At 40.6% G+C, this 18176-nt stretch overlaps 2 protein-coding genes across 2 annotated transcripts; both read left to right on the plus strand.

Annotated features, from left to right (window-relative positions):
- The first annotated feature begins 219 nt into the window (after positions 1-219).
- LOC108431496 (cytochrome b5) lies at positions 220-7294 on the plus strand. The gene is made up of 5 exons (XM_017704702.2): positions 220-489; positions 1998-2126; positions 3708-3737; positions 4233-4267; positions 7044-7294. The coding sequence occupies exons 1-5, from the start codon at positions 310-312 to the stop codon at positions 7126-7128; spliced, it is 459 nt and encodes a 152-aa protein (XP_017560191.1). The 5' UTR covers positions 220-309; the 3' UTR covers positions 7129-7294.
- A 6022-nt stretch (positions 7295-13316) lies between these two features.
- On the plus strand, positions 13317-17914 carry ppp1r3g (protein phosphatase 1 regulatory subunit 3G). Its single transcript, XM_017703772.2, has 2 exons — positions 13317-13343; positions 15233-17914. The coding sequence occupies exons 1-2, from the start codon at positions 13317-13319 to the stop codon at positions 16022-16024; spliced, it is 819 nt and encodes a 272-aa protein (XP_017559261.1). The 3' UTR covers positions 16025-17914.
- The last annotated feature ends 262 nt before the right edge of the window (positions 17915-18176 follow it).

Below are 18176 nucleotides of genomic sequence, written 5' to 3' on the forward strand. Positions count from 1 at the left end.
CCTATAGTTCCACTGTGCGTGAGAAGCAGGCTCGCGTTTTTTCCTCTCGACGTGCCGAGACGAACTTCAGTAAACTTTCGCCCAGTCACTCCGTGGCCTTTGCCTCATCACGTTGAGTGACGTGACCGCATCCAATCAGAATACAGAAAAGAAAAGCGTACAATCTACACTGTCCAATCAGAGCGAGAGCAGGCGGGTAGGGGTGGGCCTTGGCGATGACAGGAACTACAATTGTAACTGGACGCTGGAGGAGTTGTCGAGCTGTGTAGCTACGATTGCAGAACTTTCTAATGTCCTGCTAGGTCGGCAATGCAGCCCAACTCCACAGCGACACGCGAACCAGAAGGAAACCAAATGGAGGAAAAGGGATCGGACGAGAAAACTGTGAAATATTACCGCTTGTCCGAAGTGGAGGAGCACAACTCCTTCAAAAGTACATGGATCATCGTCAACTACAAAGTGTACGATGTCACCAAGTTCCTAGAGGAGGTAGGTGACCGTCTGTGAGCTGTAATTTCACTAAGATGCCTTTTCCACTACGAGGCTGAAGTTGGGCTCCTATTCGCTGGCGTCTTGTTCGAATTTCGCCGTTCCGCCTTAAATGGAGCAGCAGTTACACTCTGGCCACTCTGTCGCGTGAAGACTCCATAAACCGCTGCAACCATTTAAGGTGGAACGGCGAATTTCGAACAAGACGCCGACTCCAGCTTCGTTTTTCCACGTCTCTGTCACGCCTTTAAGCCTTTAAGCGCCGACGATCATTCACCAGAAGCCCATGTGTGGTCACACCTGTGCAATGTCTGTAATGGTGCACTAATGAGGCCTTGCTACTGTGGCGTTAACACAGCTGTGACCGGGTTTGTCGCTCACATTCAGCCTTGCTGCTGCTGCTGTCTGGACGTTTATACTTCTTCCCTGTTAGACTCTGAGCCCCCTAAGTGCCCAAGTCGTTAAGGCTGCTTTACTTTAAATCTGAGGGGGTATTTAGTTGGGGAATGGGAGGTCACCTGCTATTGGTTTATGATCCTGTTCATCAGAGAGTCCTAGGAGATGGTTGGCCACTTATCTCTTATATGGCAGAGTTCATTGGAGGTGAAGGCCCGGCTGCTTCTGCGTGCTTTAAGGCACGTATCATACCGAGCAGACCACAGCAGCCCTTTAATGAACTGATGTGTGCTTTATTTTCAGGATATAACACTACAGTCCAGGTCAGCCTGAGCCTAAAGCATCACTTCTTTAACAGTCTAGATGGTGCATTTGTCATAGGAACAACATGAGGCAAAGCTGTTAGAAGCACTGATTTTCCCAAGCTGAGGAGTGCAGTAAATATGACTCCACATGGATACATAAATCAAAAGATTCCCACTCATTTACCACCTGTTAAATGGCTTTGAGTAAATAATGTAACCGTCTTTAAAACGCTTGTGCTGTTATCCTAAAGGAGAGCATGTTTAAATATAACAAAATCACAGAACGCTTAATGCACAATCAGTGTAACTTTAGACCCTCCACACGTATATATGAATGCATATATTAATACTGGGTGTTTCTTTAGAATATTACATATTGCCACTGTCCAAAAAAAAAAAATTAATAAAAATATAAAAATTTGAGTTTTTATTGTACTTCATTTGAACTCAGCAGCTGCCCTTTACATTTTGCATGAATTTCATGATGAAAGGACCAATAGAATCTGAAATTGCTTGCAATAAACTCTGTTTACATTAACTTGCATTCAAATTCAGAAATGTTTTCGCCGTCTCCTTCAACCTCTTCTTCAGTAAAGTTACCATTTTGGAGTTCTTTGTATTTGGACAGTATTGACCACTGGCTTTGACCCTGTGTCTCTGTCAACAACACCCACCCTTACTAAAAAGTTACCCCCGCCCCCCAACATCAGTAAAGATAAGGCTGGTTTATGATCAGAATGATCCTCCAGATGATTATTGTATCAGTAGCTCAGTCAATAATGGTTGAGAGGATGTGTGGCTTCTCAGCACCCAGGTGGAGAGGAGGTGCTGCGGGAACAGGCAGGAGGAGACGCCACAGAGAGCTTTGAGGATGTGGGACACTCAACAGATGCGAGAGAGATGGCCAGCACCTTGCTTATAGGAGAGCTGCATCCAGTGAGTCGGTCTTCTTTCCTCAGTGTCACAGGTCTGATGCTGGATTGTAGATCGCTGTACTGCATTATAAGTAATAAGTGACAAAGACGTGGCTCACAGTAAATGTGCAAACTAAGGCAGGAGGACATAAAAATAATATCAAGATACTTCAAGATATTTTCATGATGCACAATGATTTGTGTATGGATTGTGTCAGATAACTGTATAATATAATTTATAATCTTTAGTAATGAAAAGAGACAAAAAAAATAGGTAAAAACAAATAAATAAAAACATTAAGAAAAGATGTGCTGATATTCCATGTGCTACTTGTTACTATGTTACTATACACTGGCTAGTATTGTTTAGACTCTCTATAATTGATTTTTTCAGTCAGTGTTATAGATGTACTGGCGATACTTGTGATATACATAGAACAATAACACATCATCCTGTTACCAAGTTCTGGTGCAAACACAGTGAATCATGAGTTCATAACTGATTCTCACTCAGCTAGACCATTTCTGTGTCCTCCATCCTCTTGCATAAACTAGAATGAGCCTTGACCTTCTCAATGCTGAAGATTACGGTTCGTGCTGCTAGACTACACAAATGTTTGCGTGTGGCGAGAGGCATTTTGCAGCTTGTGCCATGCCAGATGTTTCTCATGACCTGTAGGGATTGAGGTGGTACCTGGAATCCATCCATCCATTTTATTGGGCCTACTGGGTTGAGTGTAATACTCTGTTGCGTGCTATGACTGAATTAAACATGATGATATGTTTAACCTCAATACCAAATCAGCTGGGACATGTATGTGGAATGTTAATAATAGCAGAAAGCAGTGGTTAGGACATCTTGTGGATCTGTGCTGTTTAAAAACAGCACAAAGACACAAAATTATGAACTTTTATTCTTTTTATACTTACATGCGCATTCCAATTTTGCAACATGCTCTAAAACGATGGGACACAGGCATGTTTATCACTGCTACATCTCCTTAATAATTGTGATATGCGAGTTATGGGCACCAATACTCTCCCACAGCATGACCGACCCTGGCTTTTAAACTTCATCCAGATTGTTGCTTGCATAATCTTTTTCCTTTTTTTACTCAGAGAACATGATTTCCGAAAGGTTGACTTGTCAGACCACAGCACCCATTTCAGATGAGCTAGAGCCCAGAGAAGTCAGCAGCATTTCTAGTCTTAAATTGAGTCCCAACGTTTTTGGAATGGACTGCAGGCATCAGTTTCAAAAAGAGTATATATTTATATATAAAAAATAAAACCATGAAGTTGATGAGGTAAAATGTTACATATTTTGTATTTGCACTGTTTTTGTTTAAATACAGGCCAAAGTAGATTTACAAAACGCTGCTTTCCGTTGTTAATTTGCATTTCACATACTGTCCCAAATTTTTTTGAATCGGGGTGAGGAGTTGTAGTCGTGAAACTGTGAGAGCATCATGTGGAACATCAGTAAAGCAGATGAAGGACATTTAGTGACCAATGGCATTGACTCTGTGTCTGTGTCAACAACACCCACGCTTGCTCACTCTCTCTCTCTCTCTCTCTCTCTCTCTCCTTCTCTCCCCTCCAGGATGACCGACATAAGATTAACAAAATACCGGTGTGTAACAGATTTTCTTCACTTTTTCCTTGATAAATGTAAAACATTTTAAATAAAACTTTTCCCAGTAAATAAGTCTTTCCCACTAGTTGCCTTAGAGTACCACCACACTTTATTTTCCAGGTGTAGGTGCACAAGACAATATCACTATCAAAATTAAAAGTTTATGTACAGTTGTATTGTGGATACATGTATGTAGATGTAGACATGAATAATATGCACAGCTGCGTTACAAATATGATGTGTATGGAAAGAGATGTACAGCTGCATCATACAGATCAGTTATCTATTCAGAATGAAATGCACAGTTTGCATTCCTTGCTTTCACTTGACTCGACTCTCGAGCCCTTTATGGGTTTAGAATGGATGTTGGAGGATGAAACGCACTAAAATTGACCACACAGGAGTGACTCTAGAACCAGGATTGTGTTAGGATTAGTGCTAAATAATCCCTATGTTTACCCATATTTTCTTTCTGTTTCCTCCTTTCTTTAGGAGTCACTTGTAACAACAGTTCATGAAACCACAAGGTAAGCTTGAACTGTGCTTTTCCCCTTGCTAGAAAATTTTAGCCTCGGCTTTTAAGTGAAATAAGTCATGAGACTTATGACTATGCAGTATTGCTGGGTTATCAGTGACTCTTGGTTGACTCGAAGTGACACCCACCAATATGCCAGTTTATTCTCTACGTTTCCTCTTTTGTGATGGACAATGCCGAGTCATTGTTTCATTTGTATTTATTGACATGCTGACCTGCATTCACAATAAGTGGTTTCTTCCCGTTTTAGCAGAAGCTGGTATTCATGCTTATGCGTGATTCTTGAATGGTTCTTGGCTTGGACGTATGGTTCTGTGAGAGAACTTGAACTGGTATTAACACCTCACTGATATCCGTTAACTGATAACATCTGCCGAAATTGATAATCCATGGTATTATTGGCATCGGCAAAGATTTTATAATGGTAAAAAGCACCACTGTCACAATTTCCACTGTGTTAGTTCTTATTGGAGTAAAAAGTGCTTCATATTCTTGAAATTGATGTAATGTCACAAAGAAAAAAAAGCTCCAAAAGGACCAAAGGAATCCACCTCACTCAGAAGTTGCATAGGTTTCTGTGGTGATGTAGCCAGGTAAAAATAAAAATGATGAAAGAACGAAAGAATTGCGACTTAAACTGAACTAAGCTTAAGATGAGCCGGCTAAGCAACAAATCTTACTACGTAAATATACTATGTAAATTATTTATAATAGTAAAAAGCTGCCACCGTGTTGGTGCTTATTGGAGTGATAATGACCTTATGTTCTTGATATCCATGTGTTTTTCACTAAAAAGCAACATTTTTCATGTGATTGGCCTCAAAGAAATCACAAAGTTACCTGACACAGGTCCCACACTGAACCAGCCCTGAAGCAGGTCAGGGGTGCAGCATAAGTCGCTGTGTTGGAACAGCCTGGTTATGAGTGATCCACCATTGTGAGACCGGGAATTCAGGGTTAGATCCAACTTCAAAGTTTGAAGGTCCCATATTCTACATTTTTCTTATTTACATTTTTGTTTCTTGAGGTCTAGTTGTGACATTTGTGTGGTTTGATGTACCAAAAAAATGTACATAACCATCTTCCAGCCTTTCTTTATCCCCTAGAGTTGAACAGCTGTTTATTGTGCCTTTTAGACTGACGTATGTAAATGTACTTTGTTCTGATTGGCTGTCCTGTATTATGCCTTACTTAAAAAAAAATACTCAAACATGGTTAGAATCATGAAAACATGTCACATTTATCCACTTCTGACATTTAACATGAGAATAAGGCCTTGTTCAGACTGCTGGCCCAAATCTGATATGTGGCATATCCAGTTTGTATCCAAATTGATTTTTGATGGTCCAGACAGCAAAAAAAAATACACGAAAATACAATTTTTGCAAATCTGGTTTGACATGCGATTCCAGTTGAATTTTTACACATGCGGCTCAGCCTGGATGCTCTGGCCGGTAAAATCAGATTTCAGAGTGTCTTCTGCGTCCAGACAGTGTCAAATCCAGAATGACGAAAGAATCGACCAGAGACGACCAGAATCACTGAGATTTAAAAAGAGCACCAAAGATTCAGGCTTATGTTAAAGAATCTTGAAGAGTTTGGAGGGTGAGATGAGGCACCTCCATCTCTCCTGCATCCATGTATGAAATCCATGTCACCAGTATAGCTATGTAGTTATTGACGCCTACGTTATTACCGCAGCAACCCAAGCAGAGAGGCTGGTGACGTCTGGAAACGTACATCCAATCAGATCACTCACAAATAACAGTGCGGACAGTCGTCTCAAAGGACCTGATTTGAGAAACCAATCTGATTTTCCAGCAGTCTGAACACAGCCTAACGTAACAAATGCAAACATTATAAGGAAAACTAATTAAGAACAACAGAAGTAAGAGGCAGTTAGCAGAAACCGTGACTAATCCTGGGAAGCTCCAGCTTCAGTGCTACAGTACTTGCATTACTTATTTATATGCTGGGAGTTTATGTTGTTTATTTGAGTTGAACAACAGAATGACAATCAACTCATTCACTAAAGCACTGTTTAACTACTGGAGTATAAAAAGAATATATAAACATAAAATTATATCAGCTATTAGTTATATTATAATTATATATTATTTGTATATAATTAGCTCCTTACATTTGATATCAGTATCATTCACAAAATTTCAGTCAGGCTGAAATTAGAATTGAATCTTTGTTTTTTAAGTTTTTAAGTTAAAGTTTCTCAGTTTTAATGAAAAAAAACAGTAACACATGAACTGTGTTTTCCTATTTAATTGTTGAATAACAGTCTTTTACTTGGTACATTCCAAATACCAACTGAAATTATGGAATAATTTCCTAGATTTGAAAAAATCGGGTCGTACAGTATAAGTTGGATTTTTTTGTCTCATCAATAAAAGGATGTTTTCAGATGTTTTTTTTTTTTTTTTTTTTTAGATTTTATAGTACTGTGGTATGATTGTGCATGTTGCCAACAATTTACCAAACATCCCACTTTACAAAAAAATCGTGTTCAATAATAATGAATGCAGTAGAGGGTTAATGTTGTTAATGCTGTTCACACTTGCTGCATGTTCCTTATGAAAACTGTTTTAAGAACCAACCATTGAAAAGTTCTTTAGGGAACTGAAGTTGCTCTTCATTGGCGTCACGCTAAAGAACCTTTTCAGAACCTTCATTTTTAAAAGTGTGCAAGGAGAGCGTTCTCGTCATTCATTATTCTAATTAAAGTCAATGACTCTATGTTTTGTGTCTTATTGAAGCTGGTGGTCCAACTGGTTGATACCTGCCCTCGCTGCAGCCATCGTGATGTTGATGTACCGTATATATAGAGCAGAGGAGGCATGACGGACCCTCAGGCTCTTCTTCAGTGGACTGTTGGCATTCTCTCCCACTGGTTTATCCCCTTTACCCAGCATATATGCTGAACTACGGCACCAATAATACATTTCAGGGTTTGTGATTTTCTCCAGTCACAGTTAATGACTAATGAAGGCTCTTTTTGTAAGTGACACACTGTGTATGTCTCTCATTTATCCCACAGAATTTGAATATTGATATTTAGAGAAAATTCATTCACCTGTGACCTTTTTTTTTTTTTTTTTAGATCTACTATAGACTTTATAAATGTGCAAAACTGATATCTAGCTTTACTGTCTGATTTGTTATTGTGTAGAAGTAATTAATAGTTATTGCTGTCTTTGGTATAATCATATGCAGCAGGTGTGGGAGGGGCTTAAAGTTAAATTTGGTGGTTCATGTTCAATATCACCAAATGTAGAAGCTTTAGAAGAGGGAATCGGGCAAATGAATTTAGAAGAACTTTAGAGAAGAATCTTGTAGACAGCCCAAGTGCTGATTCATTCATAAAACACAAAGCACATGCAGCTGCATCGTTAGCACTTTAAAGGGGAATTCCATTGATTTAGATTAAGACATATACCAAGTCAGTTTCATTTACTGTAAGAAATGGTTACAAATACCTGATAGCTGAAATGTTGTTTTATAATGGTTTGAGATTAGCCTTTGACTTAAAACATTCATATATATGTATTAGTGTGACCTCTGGTTCCTATCACCACCACTATGAAGAAAACAGTTTCTGCACAATGCACTATTGTACAGCAGATGACTTTGTTTACCTCTGAACAACTGAATTATATCAAAGTTTTGAAAAATAGATGTAGTTGCTCTTTAAAGGCCAAGTTTTTGCTTTACAAGAATATCAGTTTGATAGAGCCTAGGACTGCACTATATAAGGTTTGTTAATCGTTGGTTGACTTTCACAATATTACGACATTGCAGAACGCTACAGTATGCAAAATTAACCTGAACTTTCTGTGTGCTGTGAGTATCTGATGAGTGTTTCCATAGATGTTTTGATGAACTAAGGTATTCACACAGTCCAACAGGTCAATTATTATTCTTTTTTCAAGATCATGATCCTTAACTGTGTCACGTTGATTGATTGACCAATATGTTTTAATTATATTGCAAGGCATATTATAATGCAATCACAGTCCTGGTATCTTGCCCATATTGTGCAGCCCTAATCAAAATCACTGCTTTTTTTTATTAATATTACATAATATTACATCAGAATTCCGCAGAATGTCTCATTGGTTCACGATGCTAATATCTTCGATCATTCTGCAGTCTTGTTGTACCACTGACAGTGCTATTACAGAACGTGTACCGAGTTTTGGGGAGCTGCTGGATGTCTCTGTTTGTTGTGGCATCGTAACATTGATCTGTGACCATACAATGGTTTCCAATTCCAGTTCAAGGGACCCCAGGCACTACACATTTGCTCGCAGAGTTGAATCACAGAAACTCAGCAAGCAACATGCTCGGTGTTCAGAAGAAGCTCTGCTGTATCTCTGTATATGGTGCTGAGACATTCCATTTTAGACCACTGAATGTAAGTAGTGTAATTTGCTGTTGCCCACTCAAAAGAGACAAACACAAGTACAAATGCAAAAGTTACAGGCAAATGATTCATGAAGAAGTCATATAATACATGCTTAAATTTACTGTTGTGATATAAAAGCTCCAGTCAAGAACAATATTATGGCCTTTTCTTGATCTAACGGTCAATATCTGTATTATATGGTTTCATTGGCTACAGTGTGGAGCGCTGCCTATTAGCATTTGCCTATTAAAAGCTGGCAATCAAAGTGATTTCAGATTGTGGCCTTAATCACTGAAATGACTGTTAGCGAACTCAACAGAGTTGTTTGTCCATGAGTCATGTCCAGTTTTTTTTTTTTTTTTTTTTTTTTTTTAAACCAATGCACAGCTTTGTTTAATCACATTAAAAATAAACTGAGTATGAACAACCCTGTGTAATTAAATGTTGTTTTTGGCCTAACTTATTAAGCAAGTTTGCTTATTAGTGTTTATGCATGTTTGATATTTGACCTGGACATTGACATGTGCCTATATTGTCTGACCCTCACCATTCTTTAGTTGGGCTTCAAGGTGATTGATCAACATTTGATGACACACTGCTCTGTGCCAGAGTGAGCGGGTGAGAGTGAGCGGGTGAGAGTGAGCGGGTGAGAGTGAGCGGTTTCTCGGATGTGTTTTATCACTGCCATCTGCTGGTTGTCCATAGACAAGGGAACCAATAAAAATGATTTATGAAGTATTTGGACATTTGTAAGTTAAAAAAAAAAAGTACATTAGTAAAACAGGGCAAGTCATTTTAACTTTTCAGCTGCAGTTTCCTGAAACCAGAAATTCAACTTGAACATAAGGCTGTTATTGACAATTCCAGAAAATGAAATATGATGTTAAAAAAAAGCATTACCATGCGAGTTATATAAATAGGAATAATACTCTAGCATGTAGAATTTTAGTTGTCAATTTTAATGGGAGAAGCAATCTTACTTGTATGAATGATTTTTTTTTATTGTAAAATTAAATGCAAAATTAGTACAGGTTCATATTTAATATTGCAGTTTAATAATTAATATTACATGTTCATATTAAATTCCTAGCTGGGAGATTTTTTTTACTTGTTCAGATGTAGTACAGATGTAGTAAATCTTACAGCAAAATCTTTTCATTTTAAATGAGAATTAGATTTGAAAAATGTAACTATTCAGTTTAGCTGATAGGCATTTCATAGCAATTCATATTTCATCACAGTCAGATTTAATTTTTACTTGTGAAAAGTGAATTAACACATGCCAAATATAAATTCCTCCCATTAAAAAAAATCAATGATAAAAGCCTTGAATTCTTAGTAGATCTTGACAGCTGAAATCTTACATGCTAAAATATCATTCCTACTAATTTGTTGGAATTAGATTCTCTACGTATCCGTTTATTTATTGAGTGGTGTACTGATTCGTTTTTGCAAGTACTAATAACATTTTCATTTGTTCTAACTGAATATCTGATATCAGGAAACTGTATTAAATCTAAATCAGCGTGCCTTAGAAAACACAGTAATACAGATATGAGGAGGAGGTGTGATCAAGTGCCACTGTGGGTATTTCTGAGCAGCTTCAATCATTTTTCTAAATACACTGAAATATATCTTCATCTCAGGGAAGATGTGAAGTTTAGCTAAAATACACAGAAATGGTTCCAGCTGTTACATAAGACAGAGCACATATTTGACCAGCCTTGGCAGATCACCGGCTCATATTGACCTATGCTAAAGGACACGTTCACTGTTTTTAAAAAACTGTTATTCAGATCTGCCCGAAGACTGCTGGGCTAGGCTCCAGCAACCCCCCACGACCCTGACGGAGAAGTGGCTTAGAAAATGGATGGATGGATGTTATTCAGATTAGTGCGTAGCACAGCCTCACTGCTAGATGTAATACTGAGAAGTGTATCAGATTCTATGTGGGCTTAACCACAGTCCAATGGCAGTCAGTTAAGCTTTCAAAATCACAGAATATCTCTTTCAAAATCAGGAAACATACAATATGGTCACTCATGTCTTTGTATTTTGAATATCATACTTAATTTTCTGAAAGGAATAAAATGGTAGTACTCAAACGGTAACACTCAGGCAGCAGTTCTCAAATAATAGTATTCAAACAGTAGTACTCAGAGGGTAGTACTCAAACAGTAGTACTCAGACGACAGTATTCAGACGGACGTACTCAGGCAGCAGTACGAAAACAATAGTATTCAAACAGTAGTACTCAGGTGGCAGTACTCAAATAGTAGTACTCAGATGACAGTATTCAGACGGAAGTACTCAGGCAGCAGTACTCAAACAACAGTACTCAAACAGTAGTACTCAGAGGGTAGTACTCAAAAGGTAGCACTCAGGCGGCAATACTCAACTTGTAGTACTCAGACGACAGTCTTCAGACAGAAGTACTCAGGCAGCAGTACTCAAACAATCGTACTCAGTAGTACTCAGAGGGTAGTACTCAAACGGTAGTACTCAGACGACAGTATTCAGACGGTAGTACTCGGGCAGTAGTACTCAAACAATAGTACTCAAATGGTAGCACCCAGTCATGTCCAAATTGAATATATAAAATACTTTCTAAGGCCCTGACTTATGAGACAACACTGAGAGCAATGCATCAAGACAGCTGCATTCAGTTTAGGACAAGCCATTATTAGCTGGTATTTTTACTCCTTCATAGTGGCTGACCATTGTGCTGTTCCAAACATTGGGAACAGGATGAAAACACTCTCACATAACCCCCTAAAATCTTGAAGCTGTGCTTGGAGGTGTAGCCAAGAGAACAGATTTGCAGAAACACAAAATAAAATAAGTGGGTATACAACCTGACAGAAACCATGCTTTGGAACTTTTTTGGCACAGCATGTAGGCATGCGTGAGGTTTCCAGTTTTGGAAAGAAGATATATTGGAGAAATTTAATTCTACAAGGCCCAGCTTGGCTCCTGCACTAAGAATATCTTGTCACATTGGCTAATATTATTTCTCCTCTTGTGCAAAGAATGTGCTTTATAATCTCTATTTGTTTCTACATTTTGAACCTTTGTTTAACCAAGGTGGACATTTAAAATCTCTTTAGTGGCAGTATAACGCTAAAGAGTATCTCTGCTCCCGTACCAGTTTAAGGTGGAGCCTGGCCGGTTCCTATCATACTAAAACACAAGAATGTGCCCACAAGCAAGTCCTCAGTAAATATCCACGTTCATATGTCCTTTAAAGCAGCGTTCTTGTACTTCTAACATTACTGTCTCTCACATACTGTTCACTTGGCTGAGGTGAGCACTGTAAACTAAACGCTGTCCCAGAAATACCTGAGAGACATTTAGTGGGACATAAAACGATAACACACATTCCATCACTTGGCTAAAACAATGAACAACACTTCTGTTCCCCAACCGGATATCCATCCATCCATCCATCCATCCATCCATCCATCCATCCAGTCATCCATCCATCCATCCAGTTTCTAAGCCGCTTCTCCGTCAGGGTCATGGGGGGGTGCTGGAGCCTATCCCAGCAGTCTTCGGGCGGAAGGCCCAACCGGATATTTCAGCCATAATCTCAAAAATATAGTGGTGAAAATAAGGTAAATAAGTGAAGTTTAAAGTGTTCAAAAACTGATCTGTGTTGAGAAACAGAGCATGTTTATTTTAGTCTCCCTCAGGGGCGCCCTCTAGTGTCTGGCAGTGTCAGTTCTTCTCACTACAGGTTCTCTGGTAGAAGCATCTCTGTGTGCATTATTGTTGGCTAATGGCATCTTTCTTTAGTATTAAGAACATCTCATCCTGCACTAGGATTGACATGCATTATCAAGGAATTGGTAATAAGGAAAACTGCCATTCCACGATGTCTTCCGGGTTTGTCAAATGCTAGAGGCACTCCAAAATGACTCCAAATGGGTGGTGATAGACATTTTTATACAGAATAATTCAGTAATTGCCTTACAAACAAACAATATTTCAGCATTATTAAAATATTTTAAGCACTTCTGAACTTTAGTTACAGGACTGTCTAACAGTGCCAGAGCCAATCAGCACTCAGTAGCAGTAATGCTAACACCTACTGCCCAAAACTTGGTTTCTTTGAAAAAAAAAAGGAAAACATGTGAGCTATTTTGAGATATGATTAACTTTCTTTCTTTTTTTGTCATGAAATATATAATTTCCAAAATTAAACGAACGTCCTACACAAATGGTTAGAAACAAGCTTCAATTTTTTTGTTTTTAGCTGTTTAGCTTCATTCACTCCCATTCACTGAGGATTCAGTCTACCATTTTGCAGTTACATTTTTGATATAATAGTAGAAATAAGAAGTGGCTCCTATTAAACTGGCTCTGAAATGATTTCCTCTCCTGTGCTGTAGTATCGCTGTTTGTTTATTTGCACAGTCAGTTTAATGGGAAGCCTGTGGTGCATTCTGGCCAAAAGGCCATTATATCCTACTGCAGGACGCAGATTTCGCAGACTCTGTTCGTTCTGCCACTGAATGTGTTTTTCTTTTTCGCCACAACTTTAGCAGAAAGAAAACTTTGCTCATCATGTGTCACTTTCCAATCAGAAAAGGCGGCGGGTAAAACCGAACCGGAGAGTGAACACATGTACCATCCTGTACATCGTACATCAGTAAGTTTGCTAAAAAACCTTGAGAAATAGATGGAGATTGGCCCTCGCCACTGTAGCCTGATGAGTCGTTTACTTTATCGTAGAAATATGCAGTATTACTATTAAGTCACTTGCTAATGTTTACATGGGCTGATTAGGAAGAATTAAACGTGGTATAAGTATAATAAGTGCTAGTTTCTTTACGCTGAACATTTAGTGCAGTGGTCTCCAACCCTCCTCCTGGAGAGTTTTACTCCAATCTATGTCCAGTAAGCTGCCCCACCCCTTACTTAACCCTAACACAGTGTTTCCCAACCCTGGTCATGGAAGACCCCCTTCCCTGCACATTTTAATGTTTGCCCTACTCCCAACACACCTGATCCAACTAATCTGTGAATGAACAAGCCCTTCTTGAGTTAAAGTAGGTGTGTTTTGGCAGGGAAACACAAAAAGTGCAGGGCGGAACCAGAATTGGGCTCTGCAGGTAGGCAGCTCTCCAGTCCCAGAGATGGAGTCCACTGATGTAGTGTGATGTGGTGTCAAGCTTAACCCAAACACGGCCCATAAAGATCCACTCCGCTCCTTTTCTACTTTGTAACAGTGGTCACACGCAGAAAGTAGAAAGTAGAAGCCAATAAAAATGTAAATTTATCATTCTGTTTTTTTCCGCAGCACACAGGCTTTGGGCAGAAGGATGTTGGCGCTGCTTGAGTGCTGGTTGGTTGGTGAGCTGATCAGCTTACTGGCTTGAGTGCAGCAGGTCACACTAACAATATCAAAATCATATAACTGGAGTTTGAAGCATTTAAAAACATAACATCAGTGTAAAATATTTTATGCTGATCTGTGCTGAGAACCCTTCACAAAATCACAGGTTTGCTCTGAAGTGCCACAGGGGCCCATTCGTTTAGGACTCTCTCAGGAGTGCCCTCTAGTGTCTGACCAGCCCAGAGGACACATTGGTGAGTGCCAGTTTTCACCACTACAAGCTCTCTGCTACACTCTTAAAAGTGACGCGTTCTTCGTTAAGGAAAATGGTTATATATAAAACCAACAACTCTCAAAGAACCCTTTGCATGATTAATAGCAAAGATTATAGCAAAGACAAATTGCATCCTGAAAAGGTTCTTGGGATTGATGGAGAATGTGTTGGGATGGTTCTATACAAAACATTATTGAAAAGAGTTCTATATAGCACCAAAAAAGGTTTAATGTCAAGCTTGTAACAACAAAGGAACCCTTTTTGGTGCTATATAGAACTCATTTCATCTACAGTATGTTATCCATCAATCTGTAGAACCTTTTCACAGTACAAAAGACCCTTTAATCATGCAAAGTGTTCTTCAGGTTCATGGAGAACATGCTGTAGATGAAAAGGGTTCTGTATATCACAAAAAAAGAGTTCCTCTGTTCGCCATCAATCTGAAGAACCATTTCATAGCGCAAATGACCCTTTAATCGTGCAAAGTGTTCTTTAGGTTCATGGAGAACATGCTATAGATGAAAAGGGTTCCGTATATCACAAAAAAGAGTTCCTCTGTTCTCCATCAATCTGAAGAACCCTTTCACAGCACAAAGGACCCTTAAATCATGCAAAGTGTTCTTCAGGTTCATGGAGAACATGCTATAGTTGAAAAGGGTTCCGTATATCACAAAAAAGAGTTCCTCTGTTCTCCATCAATCTGAAGAACCCTTTCACAGCGCAAAGGACCCTTTAATCATGCAAAGTGTTCTTTGAGTGTTTATGGTTCTCTATAGAACCATTTTCTTTACTAGAGAACCCTTGAAGAACCGTCATTTGAAGTGTGTAGAAGTATCTCGGTGCGCTGCGCTCGGACTGGTTTGTAGTTCAGGTTTATATGTAGTTCACCTGTTCGTAGCGCAGGTGGCGCCGCGGGGTTTGAGTTTAGGGGGAAAGACAGAAGCACCGGCCCAGTTGTGGGGTGTCCTCCTCTTGGCCGTGGGCGTGTCCACCCGGGTGTCTAACCCCCACGAGCCTAACTCCACGCTCAGCTCCACTCACTGCACTCACGGCCGTGATGTCCACCTGGCAGGAGAACGGCGTGGACACCGCAGCGGACGACGACCTCTCTCCCACAGAGCTCGAGCTCGCGCAGGCGTGGGACCGGCGGCGCGCCAAGTCCCTGCCGGCGTACCCGGAGCACGCGAACACGCTCCTCCGCGCGCTCTCGCACGGCTGCAGGAAGCGCGTGCGGTTCGCGGACGCGCTCGGCCTTAACTTGGCCAGCGTGAAGCACTTCAGCGCCGCGGAGGAGCCGCGCGTGCCTCTGCATCTCACGGGCTCGCCGCTCGCGCCCGCCTTGAGGATCGCGGAGGACGGCGGGGAGGTGGAGGCGCGCGTGCGGCACTGCGGCCTTGCGCTAGAGAGGGTCGCCATCAGCTGTGGGCGCGTGCACGGGACCATACGGGTCGCTGCGGACGCGGGGGAGCGCGAGAAAGAAGTAGGCGTGAGGTACACGCTGGACGAGTGGCAGTCGTACGTGGACGCGCGCGCCGTGCCCGTGCACTCGCTGGTGCCCGACAGAGAGAGGTTCGCCTTCACTGTGTGCGCGCCCCCGCCTCCCGAGTCCGGCGCCGCCGTGCACTTCGCTCTGTACCTGAGGGGCGGAGGGGCGGAGTTCTGGGACAACAACGACGGACAGAACTACACGCTGCGGCCGGGCCACCTCCACAGCGCGTGAACACCCAGGAGACAAAGACTCTCCAGAGCTTTTCTCCTCACCCGTGACCTGCAAGGCGTCCGAGTGGAGGACCCTGTTGGGACAGTGCTGTCAGATCCTGAGAGCATGCAGTGAAACTGACCAGCGTCACACTAAAAGGGTTTTTTTTCTAGGGGTCTCTTCACCTGTGAAGAGGTTGGTTCTGTAGTTGGGACACTCACACCAAAAAGGGGTACACTTGTTTTAGAAGTCTACACTGATGGTCCTCAATCAAACTCAAGGAGTCTGTGCACTGCAGACCACTTTAAACTGATGGGTTGGTTGGTTCTGTAGATGGGACTATTCTGTGAGATACTGATGAGAACATACAATGGCACTAATTAGATGAAGATCACAGTATTGTTCCTTAATCGCACTAAAGGCTCATGGTATTTTCTGTTTGATTGATTTTTAGTAGGATCATACTGATCAGATGGTGAAGATCCCCATGTTTTAGGTCCTCCTTCACATCAAAAGAAGTTTGCTTGTTTTAAAAGGCTGCATTGCCACTGTTCAATCAAACAGTTTCTTTTCACCTGTACGTTCCAGACCAATTTAAACTGAGAGGTTGGCTTGTTCTGAGAGGTACTACAGTGTATATACAACTATGATACTCATCATTTGATGCCTCAGTCACACCAAAGGCCTAGGATGCTTTTTTGGTTTGTTTATTGTTTTTGCAGGAAACGTTATGTTAATGAGATACTAATGAAACCAATCATTTGGTGAAGATCAGCACATTTCTGGTCATCACTAAAAAACAAAAAGGGGTACACTTATTTAGAAGGCTACACCGATGGTCCTCAATCACACTGGAGAGCCTGTACACTGCAGACCAGTTTAGACTGATGCAGAAAACACTGCGAATATTGTTCATGTGATGTACTGAAATCCTAGGATGAAACTGGTTATTTGGTGTAGATCAGCACATCACTCATATCAAAAAGGGGTACACTTGTTTTGGAAGGCTACACTGGTGGTCCTCAATCACACCAAAGAACCTGTGCACTGCAGACCATGCTAAACTAATAGATTACTTTGTTCTATAGAAGGGACTGTTGTGTGAGATACTCTTGAGAACCTACAACGATACAGATCAAGTTAATGAAGATCAGAACAGTGCTGTTTCTTAATTACACCAAAGGCCTATATTGTTTTTTGTTTGTTTTTAGATGGGACAGTGTTATTTTTGAGATACTGAAATCGTAGAATGATACAGATCAGGTGGTGAAGATCACCGCATTTTGGGTCCTAAATCACACCAAAAGGGGTATGCTTGTTTTAAAAGGCTACATTGCCAGTTTTCAGTCAAACCAAAGACGTTAAAGCCCCAACCATTTTGAACTAATAGTTTGGTTTATTCTTGGGACTGTTACTGATCAAGTTGTTTAAAATGAGCAGAGTGTTATTCCTCAATCACAACAAAGGCCTAGGATAGTGTTTTATTGGTTTTATATAGTGAAATCCTAGAATGATACTGATCAGTTAGGGAAGACGAGCATATTTCTGGTCTTCAGTCACACCAAAAAGGCTACACTGACGATCTTCAGTCAGACCCAAGACATTAATGGCCCGTTCTAAACTAGCATGTTGGTTCATTCTTTAAGCGGGCCTGTTATGTGAGATACTGATGTAAACTTACAATGAAATTGTATCACAAATCAACAGAGTGTTGTTCCTTAGTCAAGCCAAGCTACACCATTGTATTCCAGAGCATTTCCAACTGATAGTAAAGTGAAGGTCACAGCATTGATCCTAGCTCATGTCCATTCATTCAATATGGGTCACTGGTGCACTGGTCACTGGGTCTTGATCTAAACTGTGGATATAATAAAAAGAGCTTTGTTTTCAAATGTCACAGTGTTAATGTGAGATAGTGGAGTCCCATATGTTCACTCTTCCGCAAAGTTGCAGCCCACATGACTGCCTACGACTGATATCAAGAATTTGGTTGTGTTCATGCCATAAAGGCCTAAAAGTCTTCGAGTAGCATCATTTTCAGGTGCTTAGAGGAGCCACATTACCATTTGTGGACACAGAGTGGTTTGACCCAGCCTATTTGTATAAAGCAGAAGGCCACTGGAGAGTTCTTCCCAGCAACCATGCATATTCCAGGATCAGAGCTCTCAGGACT

The sequence above is a fragment of the Pygocentrus nattereri genome, chromosome 3 (assembly GCF_015220715.1).
Source record: "Pygocentrus nattereri isolate fPygNat1 chromosome 3, fPygNat1.pri, whole genome shotgun sequence".
NCBI classification, from domain to species: Eukaryota; Metazoa; Chordata; class Actinopteri; order Characiformes; family Serrasalmidae; genus Pygocentrus; species Pygocentrus nattereri.